We start from the raw sequence: 16,875 nt of genomic DNA on the forward strand, positions 1-16,875 counted from the left end.
AGCAGATTCAACACAGCCCGTGTTTCCCGCCCGGCTGCTTTAACGTTTTTAAAAATTGGTCAGAACAGGAAAAAAATCGAAACCAGGCTCCATTAATTTAAACGGCGGGATCTGGGGATTTTTGGGGGGTATACTGTGGGAGAAGCGGAGAAGTTGAGGGGTGACGAACCTGTGGAAGCGAATGCGCGGCCGCGGCGGGGAACGGGCGAGGAGGCGCCGCCCGCGGAACCGGCGGGACCCGGGACACGGCGGGAAATATCCCGGGACATTCGGGAGACCGGGACATCCCGGGGAACACGGGAGCACCGGGACATCCCGGGAACAGCCCGAGACATTCGGGAGACCGGGACATCCCAGAGAGCATCCCGGACACTCCGGGCACCGGGACATCCCTGAGCGCATCCCGGACACTGGGACACACCGTGGAGCAGCACCGGGAGCCTCTGGAGAGCATCACAGACACTCCGAGGGGACACTCTGGAGGAACATCCCGGGACACCTCGACAACGATCCCGTAGCTCAAATTCTTCTTCGTTTTGTTTTAGAATCTTCCTGCTCGGGCGGGAATCTTCAAAATCGTCCTCCCCCCGCTGTGGCCGGGCGGAGTTTATGATGCGGGGGGGAAGCTGAAGGAAATGGCTCACCCTGGAAAGCCTTGCACACTCGGGCCCTGTGTGACAGGAGAAACTGCAAATCTACAGAGAGACGCTCATTAAATTGTTTTTGGGATAGGATCCACCATGGTCCTGTCCCATCAGGGGCTGCTGCTCGGTTTGTGGCCCAGTGGTGCTTTTTTGACATGGGCTTCTGGAGCTTTTCCTCAGATAGTGAGGAGTGCAGGGAAGAGAAAATATATTAGTGGGAGGAAAGGCAGGTTTGTGAACTCTCGCTTAAAAGAAAGGGGAATAGTTCATGTGTTGCCATGAGAAGATGGCATCTGAAGACACTTTATTGGAAGAGGACATTTGGGAGTATAAATCCATTAGGAAGCGAAAACGTCAGAGTAATTCACAGAGCATTGCTACTCCTGGGCAGGAAGCAAGTGATGGCAAGGGCAGGCCAAAAAGAAAGAGAAATAGGAAAAAGAAATCCACAGAAAAAACTGATACACCTCAGAAAACCAAGCAGAGCTCACGGGCAGGTCAGGACGTGGATCAATGCACACAAGACAGTAGTGTGCACTCCCAGGAGAGCGTGAGCAGCCTGGCAGAACAGAGCTCACAAAATGCAAAACCCGTTCACGACGGATTCTGTCCCAGCTGCCAGATGCCTTTCTCTTTGCTGTTGGTCCAAACACCTCAGTGGCACGTCTATGAATGTTTGGAAACTCCAGGACCCATTGAAAAAGGTATGAACAGAGTAAGGAAAAAGCCTTCAGAGAAAAGTTGCAGACTTCTCATTAAATACTGCTTTTTAAAATTCAGCCCAAAATCTGAAATGGTAGTTGATTTGACTTCTAGCATGCTTTATTATGTTGTTACTGATCAGTCCTATTTTTGTATGAAGTTTTTGCTTCTTTGTGAAGAACATGAAAATCTCATTTCAGAATCTAATCGCAGAACTCTGAGAAAGTTTTTTGACTGTTTATCAAGTTTTAGTATTTCACTGAACAAAATGAAGGTTCACCTTTAAAATAATGAAACGTTGTACAATTACTAAGTGTCAGAAGAGAATGTTCAGGTACAGGGATGCTTCTTTTGACATAAAGCTTCTATCTCCTTAGGTATAGATTTTATTATCTTGTATTCATATTGATATATGATTTGTTCAGTTGTCTGTGGACGTTTGGAAGCTGAAATGTGCTAATCTACTTGAAACGTTAGCTTGTGGGCACTGTGGTTTAGAAATTTTGTATAGAGATTAACATTCCTGTATCATAGGACAACAGTTTGAGTTCTGTACAAGAGGAATAAAACTGACACAATCCAAATTCTACTTTCATGAGGAAATGCCATATCTGAAAAGATTCAGATATCCAATTTATGTCCGCAATACACCTCATAACTTTTGTTAAACAGAAAGCATACAGTCAGAAAGTTTGAGTAAAGGCTGTTTTAGATAATGCATCCACTCTTCTTTTTTATATTTTGATAACTTTCCTTGAGTTTTTTCTTCAGAGCAATGACATGTTAAGTCCTTTCATGCTGATTTTGGCAGTGCTTTTAATTTAAGGCAGGTGTTTTAACACCTCATTTCTTTCTTACTCCCATAATTAACAGGTGAAAAATCCTTCTGATAGGCTTATGCATTCACTTTAAAAGCCTGAAAAGGTAGGCTGGTAAATTGTCAGTGGGAAAGGTGTAGGAAAGAGTTATGGATTTATTTTTTTTCCTAGCATCTCAATGCTGAATGTTTTCTTCTTAGAGGTAAATACACAACTTTTTTTTTTTTTTCTTAGTGTGTAATACCAGACAATTTGAAATGGATTTTCAGGTTAATTCACAGTTGAGGTTTGGTTTATTTGTTTTTTTACTTATATTTGAAATGTATTGACTGTTTCTGGTGCTACTTCTCTGAGCTTGTTGCTTGAATGTGAGATTTCTAAAGCAGAGGCCATGTGATTACAGGAGCAGAGCATTGAAACAGGCATTCTTGTTAATGGGCTGTATAATTCAGACATAGTGCTGTATGAGCAGCAGCTGTTTGGTTTTAGGCTGGAAGCATTCTCATTTCTCAGCTCAGAGCAAGAGGCCTTGGTATCTTGAAAATTACTTTTTACTTGTGCCTTCTGTTCTCCAGCAGCTGTATTGATAAGAAAAAGCTCCTAAATGTTGTGTCATGTATGATTTTGTTTTAACTGTGCCAACTGTATTTGCAGAGGTACTAACATTACACCTTTGTTTAACTCTTTCCATAGAGTGTCCTGATGGTTTACTGTGCACCTCCACCATTCCATCTCACTACAAGCGTTACAGCCATTTTCTGCTTGCAGCAAACAGGGCAGGGGAGTATCTTGTAAACCCCTTGGGAACCGCATGTTCTACTGCTGCAAAGCCCAGCTGTTCCCCAAGCTATGCAGAGGAAACCTCAGGGGATGAGAAACCCTCTACTGAAATGAAGCACGTCCCAAATGATGACTGTGCAGCAATGGTACGGAACTCACCGCAAATGAAGTCTCTAAATATAATTAGTGGAAGTACTTCCTTTTTTGCAGGTGTTGAAAAACCTCAGCAGGCACTTCAGCCCCCACAGGCAGTAGATAATTGTTGTAAATTTGAATTTTTTGATTTTGCATCCTCTCAAGAAAGTGAAACAGGAAAAGATCTGTGTATTGAGAAAGATACAAGTCAGCCAAGTCTGCTACAGTCAGGAGTGGATTTCGACGACTGTGAAATCTCTTATTCTCCACTAAGTACATTTGAGGAAAGTGAAGATGAAGAGGAGGAGAAAGTAAAAGTATCACAGAATAAATTACTTGAAGTACAGAGCTCAGAAGAAGACTCTGATTCTGTGACATTTAAAACATTGGATGAACTTCTCTTCCAGAGGAAGCCTCAGAATGAGTGTACGAAAATGGAAGATATCATAACTAAAAAATCCCTCTGTGAGGAAGAATATGCACTGAACAATCTAGATCCTCAGCAAAGGGTGGTAGCCAGTGAATCCTCTTTTGCTTCTAGTTACAAGGAGGCTGAACAGCCAGAATTGTTTTCCTCTGCTGCCAAAACAGGAACCACAGAGTCAGAAGATGCTGGTGCTTGTGCTCTGAATTCTGCACGTGTGAGTTTTACTGAACCATCATCACTGCTAGGCAGAGAAGATGCTTCCTCTCTTCTGACACAGAAGAGCAATGTTTTGAGAGAGCCAAGTAACACTTTAACTCATACAGATAAAATGACTGCCAGTGCAACTGAAAAAACAGCTCGCCAGGAGAGTTTGCAGAGAGCAGCAGAGAAAAAAGGAAATCTTAGTACAGCTACTGTGTGCTTTCCCAGCCCCATCTCTTCTAAATCAGTGCCACCTCTTTCATCAGCAGCTATGAACACTAAATCTAGTCCTGCCAAAGAACTTAAACAAATGGACATTGGTGTTTTCTTTGGGTTAAAACCCAAAGCAAAGGAGGAACGCAAAGGAGCGGCATGTTCAAACGAGAAAAAGCACGTACCAGCTTCAGTATCTCCTAGTGGGAAGGGGCCCAGACAGCAAAAAAGGAAGGCTGAGGGGTCTGTGGAAGATGTGGAAGCAGTTACAGAAAGTTCAAGTAAAACTGAAGCCATTGCAGATGTACCTTCTGGTGGCCAACGAAGGTGGAGAAAAAAATTTAAAGAATTACCTACTACAGGTGAAGGACCAAGAAAAAAACAATGCCCCTTCTACAAGAAAATACCAGGTGAGAGGTAACTTGTTTTTGTGTAGAGGTTATTTGGGCTGGAGTGTTGATTCTTTGGTCCTAATTTTAGACTTCAGTGTTTTTACTCTTGATAAGTACTTTCCTAAATTATTTTAAAAAATATATCTGGTTAATACACGCTGCTAATTCCTGAAAGTAATTTTTTGCATTGCTTCAGTTGTGCCTGAAAATACTATTGTCAATAGCAATCATTTCCTAAACACTAAGGTAAAAGAATTGAGTTTAATTTTGCATTTGAAATTCAATAGTTTTAGAAATTTGATTTATTTCAACTATGAAATCAAAGAAAGAAAACAGAGCAGAAGACTTTAGCTAAGAAAATGGCCAAGAAATTTCTCAGGGTCTCCTCAAGCAATTAGGTAAATTAAAGGATGATGGTTCAGCATCTATGCTATGGTATTTTTGACTTGAAGCTGTAGCCTCAATTAAGTGGAACTATTTCTAGTTCTCCTAGAAGATCTGGGAAATTTATGTAACATAAAATGAAAAATATTTGAGTGCCACCAGCTGAATTAGTTCTGTGCGCTGTTTGGTGGTTTTAAGAAAGTATAACCCAATGGAAAAAGACTGTTTATCAACATGTTTGCATTTAAAATAAGTATTTGCAGAGAGAAGGGTTGTCTTCTATCCATCTGTCTTTATGCAACATCTTTATGCAAACACTGAAAGCATACAGTACCAAGTCAGGCACGTTTCATCTCAGCAGATGGATTTGAAGACCCCAGGTTGCTTGCTTGATAATTATGTTATTGCATGCTTTGAGAGGAATATTACATTTAGAATAATTGAAGAATTGCAGTTTGATTGCAAAATGCAATTCTGCTAAGCTGAAGTTACCTGTTCTGTGTTAAGACATTAGTATTAGATTTCAGTCTATGTGAACTCTCAAAAACACCAGTTGAATGCAGGTAAATTGGTCTTATTTGCTTAACCAGTTACCATCTGTATAAGAGGGCAGCTAAACAACATATTTGGGAGGCCTTTGAAAGTATCTGTGAACACTTAGTGAAATTTTCCTTTTTCTAAGTGAAAACTTTTTGCCACTGTTGACTGATACACAAAAGTTAATTTTTAAATGGCTCCTTCAATTGTATGCAGAGTAACTATTACCTTTTAATTGGGAAGAAAGAAAGAGGTAAAAAATCAGCATCTGTTTCGTAATTGTTTCTGAACTATGCATGTTTACTGTCTGGTTTCCCTTCCCTCTTTGTTGTAGGAACTGGTTTTACAGTTGATGCCTTCCAGTATGGAGAAATTGAAGGCTGCACAGCTTATTTCCTTACTCATTTTCACTCTGATCACTACTCTGGACTAACAAAAAACTTCAGGTTTCCAATCTATTGTAATAAGGTAAAGTTTTTCAAGATTCCATCATATCCATATGCAGCTGTGATCACTTCTGTACTGATGGAAGTAAATGGAAGATCAGTGTTTCTTATATTGGGTCAGTGGATATGTACAGGGGAAAGGGCATTTTGTTTGTGAGAAATCCTTACTGTGACTTGACTGATCCAGAGGATTAGTGAAACTTCCCTCCCTAGATACCATGAAAAAAAATCAGGTTTAAAAAGTACCTCTAGAGATCACAAAGATCCATCTCTGCACAATGTGGCTCTACTTTCAAAGTTAGATCAGACTGCAGGGAGTCTTTTGTCAGTCAAATTTTGAACATAGGGCAGATTTTACTATGTTGCAGTGCCTACCTTTTCTGGGTTTTTTTCCCCTAATAATAAATTTGAAGTTTCTGGTAGGACACCTTGCCTAATCAATGTATCCAGTGCTTGCATCAAAGAAATATTTGATTAATTCTGGAAGTTTCCTGGAATGCTTGTCCTGTGTTGGGTCTGTTACCTGGAAACTTCTTCACTTATTTAAAGATTTTACCCACCTCTTCCTCTTGACTTGATAGTCTGCAACAGATCTTCTTCCCCCTTGTTTGCCTCCCCTCTGATTCCAATAGTTGATAGGCTTTCTTAAAGTTTAAAGACAGTTTTTCTCAGTTTGATTTTTGAGAAGTGAAATGCTGCTGAAAGGCTTGATTATGCCCAGGACCTCATAGTTTCTCTCTAAGACAGAATGGCTTTGAGAGCTTTTGTTTCTAAAACAAACACTGCTTCTTTGAGATTTTGTTCCTATTTTAAATCCTTTCTGTGTTCCAGGTAACTGGCAATCTGGTGAAGAGCAAACTCCAAGTCCAGGAGCAGTTTGTCCACGTGCTGCCGATGGACACGCAGTGCGTGGTCAATGGGATCAAAGTGCTGCTGCTCGATGCCAATCAGTAGGTGTCACTGCATTTCTTGTGCAAAATTCCTTACAGTAGCTGGCTATTGAAATAGGTGACTTATCTTCAAAATTGAAGCAGGCTTTTTTGAATTTAATTTAGCTTTTTTTTGGTGTACATTGTGTTAACCACATGTAGCTCCATAATTTTTATGTTTATTGAGAGGTTAAATGATTTTCTACTGGTCTGGACACTTCCTGGTTTTTGATGTCTAGTTGGGAACCTAGTAGGTTTGATTATCAGATAGATTAGGTTTCTGTAGCTTGAACTGATGATAGGGAAATCCTGAGCTAAAGAAAAATATGGTACCTTGGAATCCTGTGAGAGACATAACCTACCTAACATTTTGAAAATTGAACTTTGAAGAAAAGGCTGTTGAAATCCAGACAAGATTTCCACTGAATTTGCTGATAAAGGGTGAGATTTTGTCTGCTAGAGTGGCACTGTGATAATGCTGCATTTAAAATTCAGTAGCACCTCACTTTCAGTCCTGTGCTAGTTCTGCCTCTTGGTACTGTTTTTGACCATGGGCTAGAGGATGACTCCCTTCCCCACAGTACACATACTGAAATGCAGGACTGTGTCACAGCTGGTTTGAACATTGCTTAGGGTAGGATTTGTTTATACTGGGAGAGATAAAACTCCATTAAGTCCTCTGAGAACCCTCTCTAGGAATGATGGAAGCCTTGTTGCTCGTGTGATTTGTATACTTCTCATTTTTCCTGTTTGTCCCTCTGAGTCTCTGCTCCAATTTCAAAGGTGTACATACCTTAGCTACAAAGTTCATCTTCTTGAGGAGTTCACCAATTCTGTCATTTTAACTTTGTCTCATGCCAGTTTTTATTTTTGGGGGATTTAATTTACCCTTTGCAGATGACTGATATCTAGGATAGTCCCACTCAGGTTTTCCAGTCTGAGCTCTTGCCCTTGAGAAAGCTTTGGCAAGCAACTGCAGAAGGCACGATGGATTCACTGTCACCAGTAAGGGAGCTGTATTTATAACCAGGGAGTTCTGGATTTAGGACAACATTTAAAATCTGCAAATAGAATTTAAAAGAAAGTGCTCCAATAAGTCCTGCAGGAAGAAAGATGAATCTGCAACAATAAAAGTATTTGAGCAAGAATGCTACTTCTCTCTGGTGTACTGTTTCCCCTTTGAATCAAATAATAGAATGATTGCAACTGAGGCAGGATCTTTGCCATGCCTAGAAGGTGGGACATCCCAAAAAAGCAGTTAATGTTTGATTGCTTTACTGTTGGTATGCGTTTCTTGTTTCTTTCCATCTCAAGTGAGAACTCAAGTCAAGCTTCTGTGTGGCCATTGGATTAGCTGCAGAATTATTTAGAAATCAAGAATTTCTAGCTAAACTAGTCTGCATAGTAGCTGTGATTTAAAATGCTATTGTGCATGTTCCTACTACTGAAGGGTGGTCTGCCTCCTAAAGTAGTTCATCAATATAGAGAATTAACATAATTTATGTGTGGTTTTTTTTGTTGTTGTTTTCAGTTGTCCAGGTGCAGCAATGATCCTTTTCCACCTGCCAAGTGGGGCTGTGATTCTGCACACAGGGGACTTCAGAGCTGACCCTTCCATGGAGCGCTACCCTGCTCTGATGGGCCAGCAAGTCCACACCCTTTACCTTGATACCACGTAAGTTGTCTGGAAATGGATTTCTTGGGGCTTGTTCTTAGTCTTTTCAGTTTAGTAAGAGTTTATATGAACCAAATAACTCTAACTGTAAATGGCATTGCTGTGATAATGCTTGTTAGCTCTATTCAGTGTTGAATAAAAGCAGAGGTTTATTGAGAGTCCATGTATGTGTAGCTTGTTTGTGCTGTTACATTAGAGAATGAAAGTGAGTAGTGGAAAACATGCTGAAGTATTTGCTCAGATCACCATATTATTTATAAGTGGTATTAAATTCTGGGTGTCAAAACTCACACATGAAGTGTTCAGCTCTAAAACAAGAGGTTTATGTAACACTAATTTTCAGTGGATTCAACTCTGTTATGAAAAGAGGTGTGAAGGAATTCAAAGGTGAAAGAATGCCAAAAGGCTGAATAAGTTTTAGGGATTTTCATTAAACCTTTCTCTGATTCATGCATATAAAATTGTTTTTGTGTGAATGATGACTAATGCCCAGCTGCAGGCTTTCATTTCTGTCCCATATGTTTCTGTGAATGAGTTATGACTTATCTTATGGTTTGTCTGTATGATGAAAAATAGATGTGAGGGTAAAATCAGGATGTGATACAAATATCTAACTTGCAAGAGCATTTGTGATTTATGAAGAAGAAAATGTAAAATTCAGTGTCAGAGAGAATAGTTGTGGAGAAAACACTAATATATTCAGTGTAATTTTTGTTGCAACAATTTCATTTGGGAACCTCAGTGTTTCTAATAGACTGCAATTGTGTAGAAGAACAATGTTTTTTTCACTTACTGTGTACAAGTTTTGAGGGCCTTCCTGGTAATTTCAGATGTCTGTTATCTTGTGTAACGAAGTGTTATATTTTGTTTCCATGCCCCAGATACTGTAGCCCTGAGTACACTTTTCCCTCACAACAAGAGGTTATCCAATTTGCTGTCAACATTGCCTTTGAGACAGTGACTTTAAACCCACGAACTCTAGTTGTCTGTGGCACTTATTCCATTGGAAAAGAAAAAGTTTTCTTAGGTATGTAAAAGACGTGTACTGGATCAAATAACTAATTTGATGTCTAATTTAGTGTTACTAGATGGCTTTCTTGAAAATATAAAAGGTTGTTTGGTCTGAATGTTCAGATATTGTGTAAAGAAATTAAGTGTATTCAATAGTCCTGCTATTTTGTTCGTTTTCTAATCAATGAGTTTTAATTTTCTGAAAGAAGTAGTGTTCTACCATGTTTACAACTTTCCCCCCCACACTGAATATACATGTGGCCCACATATACTAACTGTATGAAACCTCTTTGATTGATTGTGGTGAGAAAATTGCTAAGGGTGATTTTAAAAAATAAATAAATGAGGTCTTTATGACATTTTTTATGACATTTTTGTTGTTAATCATTTCATGCTGCCAAGAAACAGCAAAGGGATGTTAGACTTCTGTTTTGAGTTTTTCCCTCCAGTTTATATTATTTTCTGACCAAATGAAGATCTTATGTGCTATGCTTCACTCAGTTACAGCATCAGGAAACAACATGAGTGCCCAAATGTCTGCTTCAGAGCAGGCAGATGTGCACTTTTGTGCTTTTGTGTGTATTTAAACTCATCAATACAGGACTTAATGAAATTTAGTCTGTCTTGAATGTGGGCTATTTGTCAGATATTCCAAAAACTGCACGTTTCTGGCATCTTTGGAATAAATATCAGTTCACCTCAGTAACATTCTGCCAAAGAGATGTGACTTAGAATTTATCAAGGTACTTTTCCTTCTTTTTCCAATTGCCACACAAAATTCAGCTGCTAAAGCGTAGGGGACAAAGGTTTTTAACACCCATTATAGGATTATCTTCTTAATGCTGGAATACAAAATTTGTATCCTGTTGAATATGGATTTCTTTTCTAATAGTAAAAATTATCTTGTACAATAATCAGGGCTATCTCCAAACAAGCCAAAAAAGAACTCTTACAATTTTCTTTATCTGATTTCTCCCTAATGAATCCTGAAGCAATTGCTGAAGTTCTGGGCTCAAAAGCAAGTGTGTCCCGTGAGAAGTACAAAACCCTGCGGTGCTTGGAGTCAGCAGCTGTTAATTCCCTCATCAGCATGGACTGGAATGGTACTTTGCTTCATGTTCTTCCCATGATGCAAATAAATTTTAAGGTAAGTTCAGAAAATGGGCTCTGTAGATGAACCTGCTGGTAAAATTCTCTTGGCTCCTCCCAGCCGGTGCTGTGTTTGGTGCTTTTTAACCTCTTGTCAGATCATATTTATTTAGTGGAGCTTTGACATGTAGCAATACATTGAAAATGAAATGCAATTAAACATTAATAACTTGCCCAAACATGATGTGGTGCTTGTAAAAGATAAGGTGAGGCTTGTTCAAAGACCTGCTCTTTGCTGGCTTTTTTGAAGTAGATTTATGTAATGACTGCCTGATCTGTCCTCTTAGCAATTAATATATTGGGACATGGAGTTCCTGTTTTCAGGCTCTTTTACCTGGTCCAATGTGGGAAGAGTCTGAAAGGACTTTCTGGCTGTGAGCCTCTATTTTGAGGCAGTCTATGAACATGGCCAATTACCAGATCTCTAATATTTGTCACAAAATCAAGTAAACCAATTAATTTAAAAATATTATTTCATGTTAGTTGATTTCAAATGCATTTTTGGTTGAGATTTGAGACACTGAGTTGTTGAGTGGTTTTTTTTTTCTGGGAATTTCTTAGTTTGGAAATGTGAGTAATTCCTAGGTTATTCTAAATAGACTAGAGAATACTGAAGGGCAGTCAGGTGAAGCAGCAGGCTTCAGGTTAGAGGTAACCTGGAAGGAAAAAAACCAACCCAGTGGTTGTTTATGCCTTACAGGCTTAGATTCATTTTTCTGTTTTGCTTCAGGCCTGCTGTGCCATCTCAAGCAAATCCTTCAGAGCAAGATGGTATTTAACTGCAGGACTAGTCAAGGTCAGAGTTGACCTAAAAAGGAGTAAAAAAGGCTATATGGTTTGGATGGAGCTGCAGGAGATGGAACTTAGTATCTAATGATTTAACTTTGTTCCGTGATGTTTTCTGTGGTGGAGCAGAAAATGAGTAATGGAAATAAATATGGATTTATTTTTAGTGTGTTGTGTTGTCTTAAACAGTAATTTATTTTAGTTTCTTCTGCAGATTTCTGGGCTGCTAAGTCAGCTGTCCCAGCACAAATGGATACACAGCTGGACTTTCAGGGGGTGATTGAAAGCTCAAGGGCAGCTTTACTTCCCAGAGGAAGGCAGTTGTGTCATGCAGGGTCTCAGCTCTGAGGTCAGGATGCTCTAGACAAATCTGCAGTGGGACAAAAGCCATGCCTGGACCCTGAAAAGGGCCAGGAAAGGTGAAAGGCACAAGGACCTAGTGGGTCAGTGCCCTGGTCTGGCAGCAGGGCCTCTGTGCTGGGGCTGTGCCCTCAGCTGTGGAGTTGAGCTGGTCTCTGCCATCATTAGTGATGTTGTGTCCGTGCAAGGTGGGGGCACTTCCAGAGTGCCCAACTGCCAATGAGGTGCAGCTAGAGGAGTGCCTGGGTGGAATGTACTGTCAGTAAAATGTGGAGTATTTCAAATGCTGAAAGATGAGTTCATATGATCATTTATCATATTTTTGGATTTGATATATATTAAGAAAATATTTTAAAAACCCAGAGATGTGGTACTTCAGTGCAGTACTTGGTTTTACCCCAGTAAAATACAGGGATTGCTGTATGTACTGACAAATGGCTGTTCTTGAAGAAGCCAGATGAGTTTAAGTGGTGTTAGGGCTGGTGGTAAATTAAATATTTAATCATGTTTGAGTGTTTTCCTACCTTATGGAATCTGTTTGTGTACACTGCTGACTTTAGCAACACTCTGAATATCAGGCTGTCATGGTGATTGACGGAGGCTGGTGTAGCAGTGAAATATATTTTCCATTCAAAAGGATGAAGGTTTAGAACAGCGTTGGCTAAAGCAATAAACAAAGAAATTGGAATGTGTATGTAAAATGAACTTGTTATGAGCAGACACTGTAGTCATTTGTTTTGGGGAAAGAGGCCATATTTTCCAAAATGTATGCGTGGTTCTTCTGCAACAAACAATTTTTTTGTAACTCAAAAATTGAGGCTTTTGCCTAACTTAACTATACAGGGGAAATTTTCCAGGGAACTGAGTTCTGTGGGTCTGTGAATCTTTCACGTTAACTCAGCAAGGTCTTGTACTGGCATTGAGGTGAGACTTTCAGAAGTGCTTGTGCCTGAAATGCACAAATAATTTTTAAAATAAGATTAAAATTGCATCCTTAATGTGAATGTTGCATACTTGATTCATAACAAAATTCAAAAACAGATTAGCATTGTTAATATAATAATCATTGCATTTGAAGTAATGTATTTGGATTTCATTAGAGCAAGGGGAGCAAATATGTGAATCATTACCTTAATCTGTGTTAATCCTCCCAAAATGAACTGTGGAGGAGAATTAGACTGCTACAGTTATACCTTTTAATCAAGTGAGGACTGAACATTCAGAGTGTATTCAAAGTCACAGCAGTGAGCCATAATTCCTGTTGCTGAATGAAATGTCTGCTGTGGTAGGGTTTTTAGAAATTATTTATTTCTGTAGGTTGTTACTGGACATTTCACTGAAGGTGTGAAATGTGGCAGCTTTCTGCTGCCCTGTTTTATAGCTGTCAAGTGTCTGACAGGTTGGGTATGTTCTACCCCAGCCCATCCATCCCCCTCTACCCTCCTTTTGAATCACTCTTTATCTTGTACTGCTCTCCTGCTAATATGAAGTTTATGATTTTGAGCTCTGTAACCTTGTAGGGCTTTCAGATTAGTAATTTGCCTGTAAGATTTTATACAGGACACATGAAATTGGTTTTCTATTTTTAACTTGAAGCAATACTGACTTTGCTTTATCCAGGAATAGTATTTTACATACTTGGAAACTTTTTCAAGGTAATTTTCTTTTTAGAGTGAGAAGATGAGAGGTGATTTCCTTCCTGTCTTGGAGAGGTGGTAAAACATGCTTTAATGCTCAGAGCAATACTCAGCTTATGCATGGGCTTGCTCTAAGTTTTTTGGGGTAGGTTAATGAACTCTGATTACTTCTGGGCATAAGCAAGTGTCAGAACCTCAGTGGCACTGCAAATTAACCAGATGATTTTGCACTGAAGCAGCATTTCACCTTCTTCTATCTCCCCTCAGCTGCTGACCACTAGTTTAGAGGAGGAAATTAATGCTTTGTGGAGCAAGATTTGTAAGAAGGTGTGATTATTCCTTGTGTTCTAATCTGTAATGCATAGCTGTTCATATGTGCCTAATTCAAATGAAATTTAGATCCTAAGGGACAAGTTGTTTTGCAAATGTTAGTATTTATCATTAATAATTTCAAGGTAGATGATCATTAAAAAATGATCCAGCACATGGAAATAAAACATAGTCTGAAGGATCTCCATCATGAAATGGCCAACTTTTAGTCTAATCAGCTATTTAATGGGATTAAGTATGTGCTTTTTTTTTTTTCACAGCGCTTGCAAGATCACTTGAATAAGTTTTCTGAGAATTTTGATCAAATTCTGGCGTTTAAACCTACGGGGTGGACCTACTCTGATTCATGCCTTTCTCTGGAGGATATCAAGCCTCAGACAAGAGGAAAAATCACTATATATGGTATAAGAGGGACAGAGATTCAGTGCACTTAGCTTTGTGTGGATGCTTTTCCTATTTTTATTCTGGAAACTCCTACTGATTTTTGTAACTGTGCTTTTTCTGGTAATTTATTGAGAAACTGAACAGATCTCTTCAGGAGAGATCTGTGAAATGAGTAATCAAGAACACCATAAATGCAGATTTTTACATACATTTTGCACACATCCTTGTCATGCAAATAAAGACTTCCATCTGATGCAGGTGGAGGCTTCAGGGATGGAGTCTTGGCCTGACTGATGCTGGTGGCAGGGTAGTTACAGAGCCAAGATTTCATTTTTTGTCTTGCTTGTTTCTGAGAAAGTGTCTTGCTCTGAGTTATTATTGGTGGGTGGAGCTAAATCCCTTACAGTTCCTTTAACCAGGCCACTAGTGTTGCTTAGCTTGCATTGATGAATGACTTGGTGACTTAATGCAAGGTAATTTCCCTAGAAGGGAAAATTGGAGGAGGGGAGGTTCTTTTAACTTAGCTATAAACTTTAGATCCCAAATAGGGATTGAAAAAACCCTTCTAACTAGGTATTTCTTAGCTGGAAGGCTTGGAAGAAGCTAAGTAAACTGACAGATGTCTGATTTGTTTTCATTACAGGAATTCCTTACAGTGAGCACAGCAGCTACCTGGAAATGAAGCGTTTTGTGCAGTGGTTGAAGCCAAAGAAAATCATCCCCACTGTTAATGTTGGTAACTGGAGGGACAGAAGCTTGATGGAAATGCATTTTAGAGACTGGATGACTGAGGGCAATAGACATAAATAAATATGAGGAATGTATATTTCAAAGGAAGTAGGCTGGAATAGGAATTGAGTTCCTGTGAGTTTTATTTATCTGCCTTTTCCATGAAGCTTTCTTTAGGAAGGACTAAACTGCCATTCTTTGAAGAAAGAAATTCAGGGAAAGAAAAATAAGGCACCTTGCTTTCTTGTGTATCTACTACTTTTTTTCCCCTATTACTTAACTTAAAATATGAACTTGCAAAAATTATTTTTATCTTATTCCTTTTCCCCCCTTCTTGATTTTCCTCATGTTGTGGAGATGCTCAGATGTGTAATGCTGGGGATTAGGCAGTCTCCAGGGTAATTTCTGAAAACAAGTTATTGTAATAAATGAATCAATACTAAGCTTATGTAACATGCTGTCATCTCGGGCTTCAGAGAAGCTCATTTCATGAGGCAGAGCTGACTGTTGTGATTTAAATCTTGTTAAAAAAAAAAAACAAAACAAAAACAACTTATGAGAGAGTGTTGACTTGGGCTCCTGCAGCATAGGTACTTTAGACAATTGTTTACAAAAGACATTTCTACATTCTGCTCAAGACTTTTGTTTTTTTAATGATATTTTTTAAAATAAAGAATATATCTTAAACCTATGTGTTCTTTCTGAGCAAAATGCATGTCCTTTCAGTGCCAGAGTTGCTAACCTGAACAAGCTGTCTGCACTGGCTTTGGTGAATGTGCTGTGTATGTTGCTGGTTAAAGTTTCTCATGTCCTCTGCAGTGCCAGTTCTCCTCAGGTGTTCAAGGCACAGAAGTGGTTCCTCACCATGTAATCCCCTTTGGGGTTTGTGGGGTTGTTTCTATACAGGTTTGTCACCTGAATTCTGGGAAAAACAAGGCAAATACTAATGCTGGCAGCAGAAACATAAATTTCATGTTGCATTTTTTGCCCTGATTCCTACCAGATTATCCAGAGCAGCTTTTTCTGTGTCTGCCTGGTGTTTATGTACTGAAGTATGTGTGTGCATGCAGGCACACTAGGAAAATTCTAATCACTAAAATAAAAACTGTTTCTGACTTCCAGGATAGAATCACATGTAAAGAATCATTCCCCAGCCTCTCAGAGTAGCTTGTCTGGAATCTTCAGTGCTATTTTATGTTGTAAAAACATTTTTTTTAATGATCAGTGTAAGTATAAACAGATCCTTGTCTGAGTGATGAGCTCTGTAATGTGAAGTCGCTTGTTTTATTTGTCTTGTGAGAGAAATAAGTGAGAAACTGATGGCAAAAAGGTTCTTTGTGGTAAAAGAATTGTGAATGAGTATTCCACTGACATATTGCATTGTTAAATACTACAGTTTAAATTAAGCAGCTAAAGGAATCTGAAGTTTTTGTTTTACACCATGCATAGTGCTAGCTGGCTGTCACAAGAACTGGTAACTGTCTTGCACTGGAATGCTCATTCCTAGGATTCCACTGCTTTTTGGAGGTGTATGAAGAGGTGTCTTTTATGGCTTTTGCAAATACCAAACCTGAATTAATGCCCTGTAGAAATCAGAGCAAAATTGGGAATTCTGTTTGGCAGGCGATTGTTTTTACCAGCATGCATGGCTTTTTTGGTCTTTGGGGTCTTTTACCTGACTAATTTTTTCATGGAGTATGAGAGGCTGGAATCAGCACCCCGGAGTCAAATCTTAGTCACAACTCAGACATCTTGCTTGCATAGCTGCATTTTCAAAAATGACTGTTCCTACAGAGAATGAGGGGGTGTGGGGGGGGTCTCCCACTGGGCTGATGCTGCTCCTGGTTTTGCAGTTCCCTCAGTTTGTGCCACTGGTAACTCAGAACCCAAACAATTCAACTTGCAGTGCAGCCTGATGATTGTGAGGCACCTGTTACCTCTCCTGTTACCTCCTACTGTCAGTTTCTAGGCTGTTAACCAGAATGAAGGGTTGGGTCCTTTTTATTTAAAACCAAACCAAATTCTGAAACCCCAGAACTGGTGTCTCTTGGAAGACACTGACATTGGCATGTGCTGGACTGACCCAGTCAATCCTGTCCTGATGTGGAGCAGATGGTCCTGGGGGCTTTAGTGCTGGAGCCTTTTTCCTGCTCTGCTGTAGGTATTCCTGCATTGGTCCACTGGGTCCTTTCATTCCTTCCTCTTT

The 16,875-nt window shown here is 39.5% G+C and overlaps 1 protein-coding gene across 1 annotated transcript; it reads left to right on the forward strand.

Annotated features, from left to right (window-relative positions):
• Positions 1-208: 208 nt before the first annotated feature.
• DCLRE1A (DNA cross-link repair 1A) lies at positions 209-15,360 on the forward strand. Its single transcript, XM_033066669.1, has 9 exons — positions 209-1,348; positions 2,858-4,330; positions 5,568-5,701; positions 6,511-6,629; positions 8,140-8,283; positions 9,165-9,310; positions 10,287-10,441; positions 13,817-13,958; positions 14,584-15,360. The coding sequence occupies exons 1-9, from the start codon at positions 913-915 to the stop codon at positions 14,748-14,750; spliced, it is 2,916 nt and encodes a 971-aa protein (XP_032922560.1). The 5' UTR covers positions 209-912; the 3' UTR covers positions 14,751-15,360.
• The last annotated feature ends 1,515 nt before the right edge of the window (positions 15,361-16,875 follow it).

This window comes from Catharus ustulatus, chromosome 8 (assembly GCF_009819885.2).
Source record: "Catharus ustulatus isolate bCatUst1 chromosome 8, bCatUst1.pri.v2, whole genome shotgun sequence".
NCBI classification, from domain to species: domain Eukaryota; kingdom Metazoa; phylum Chordata; class Aves; order Passeriformes; family Turdidae; genus Catharus; species Catharus ustulatus.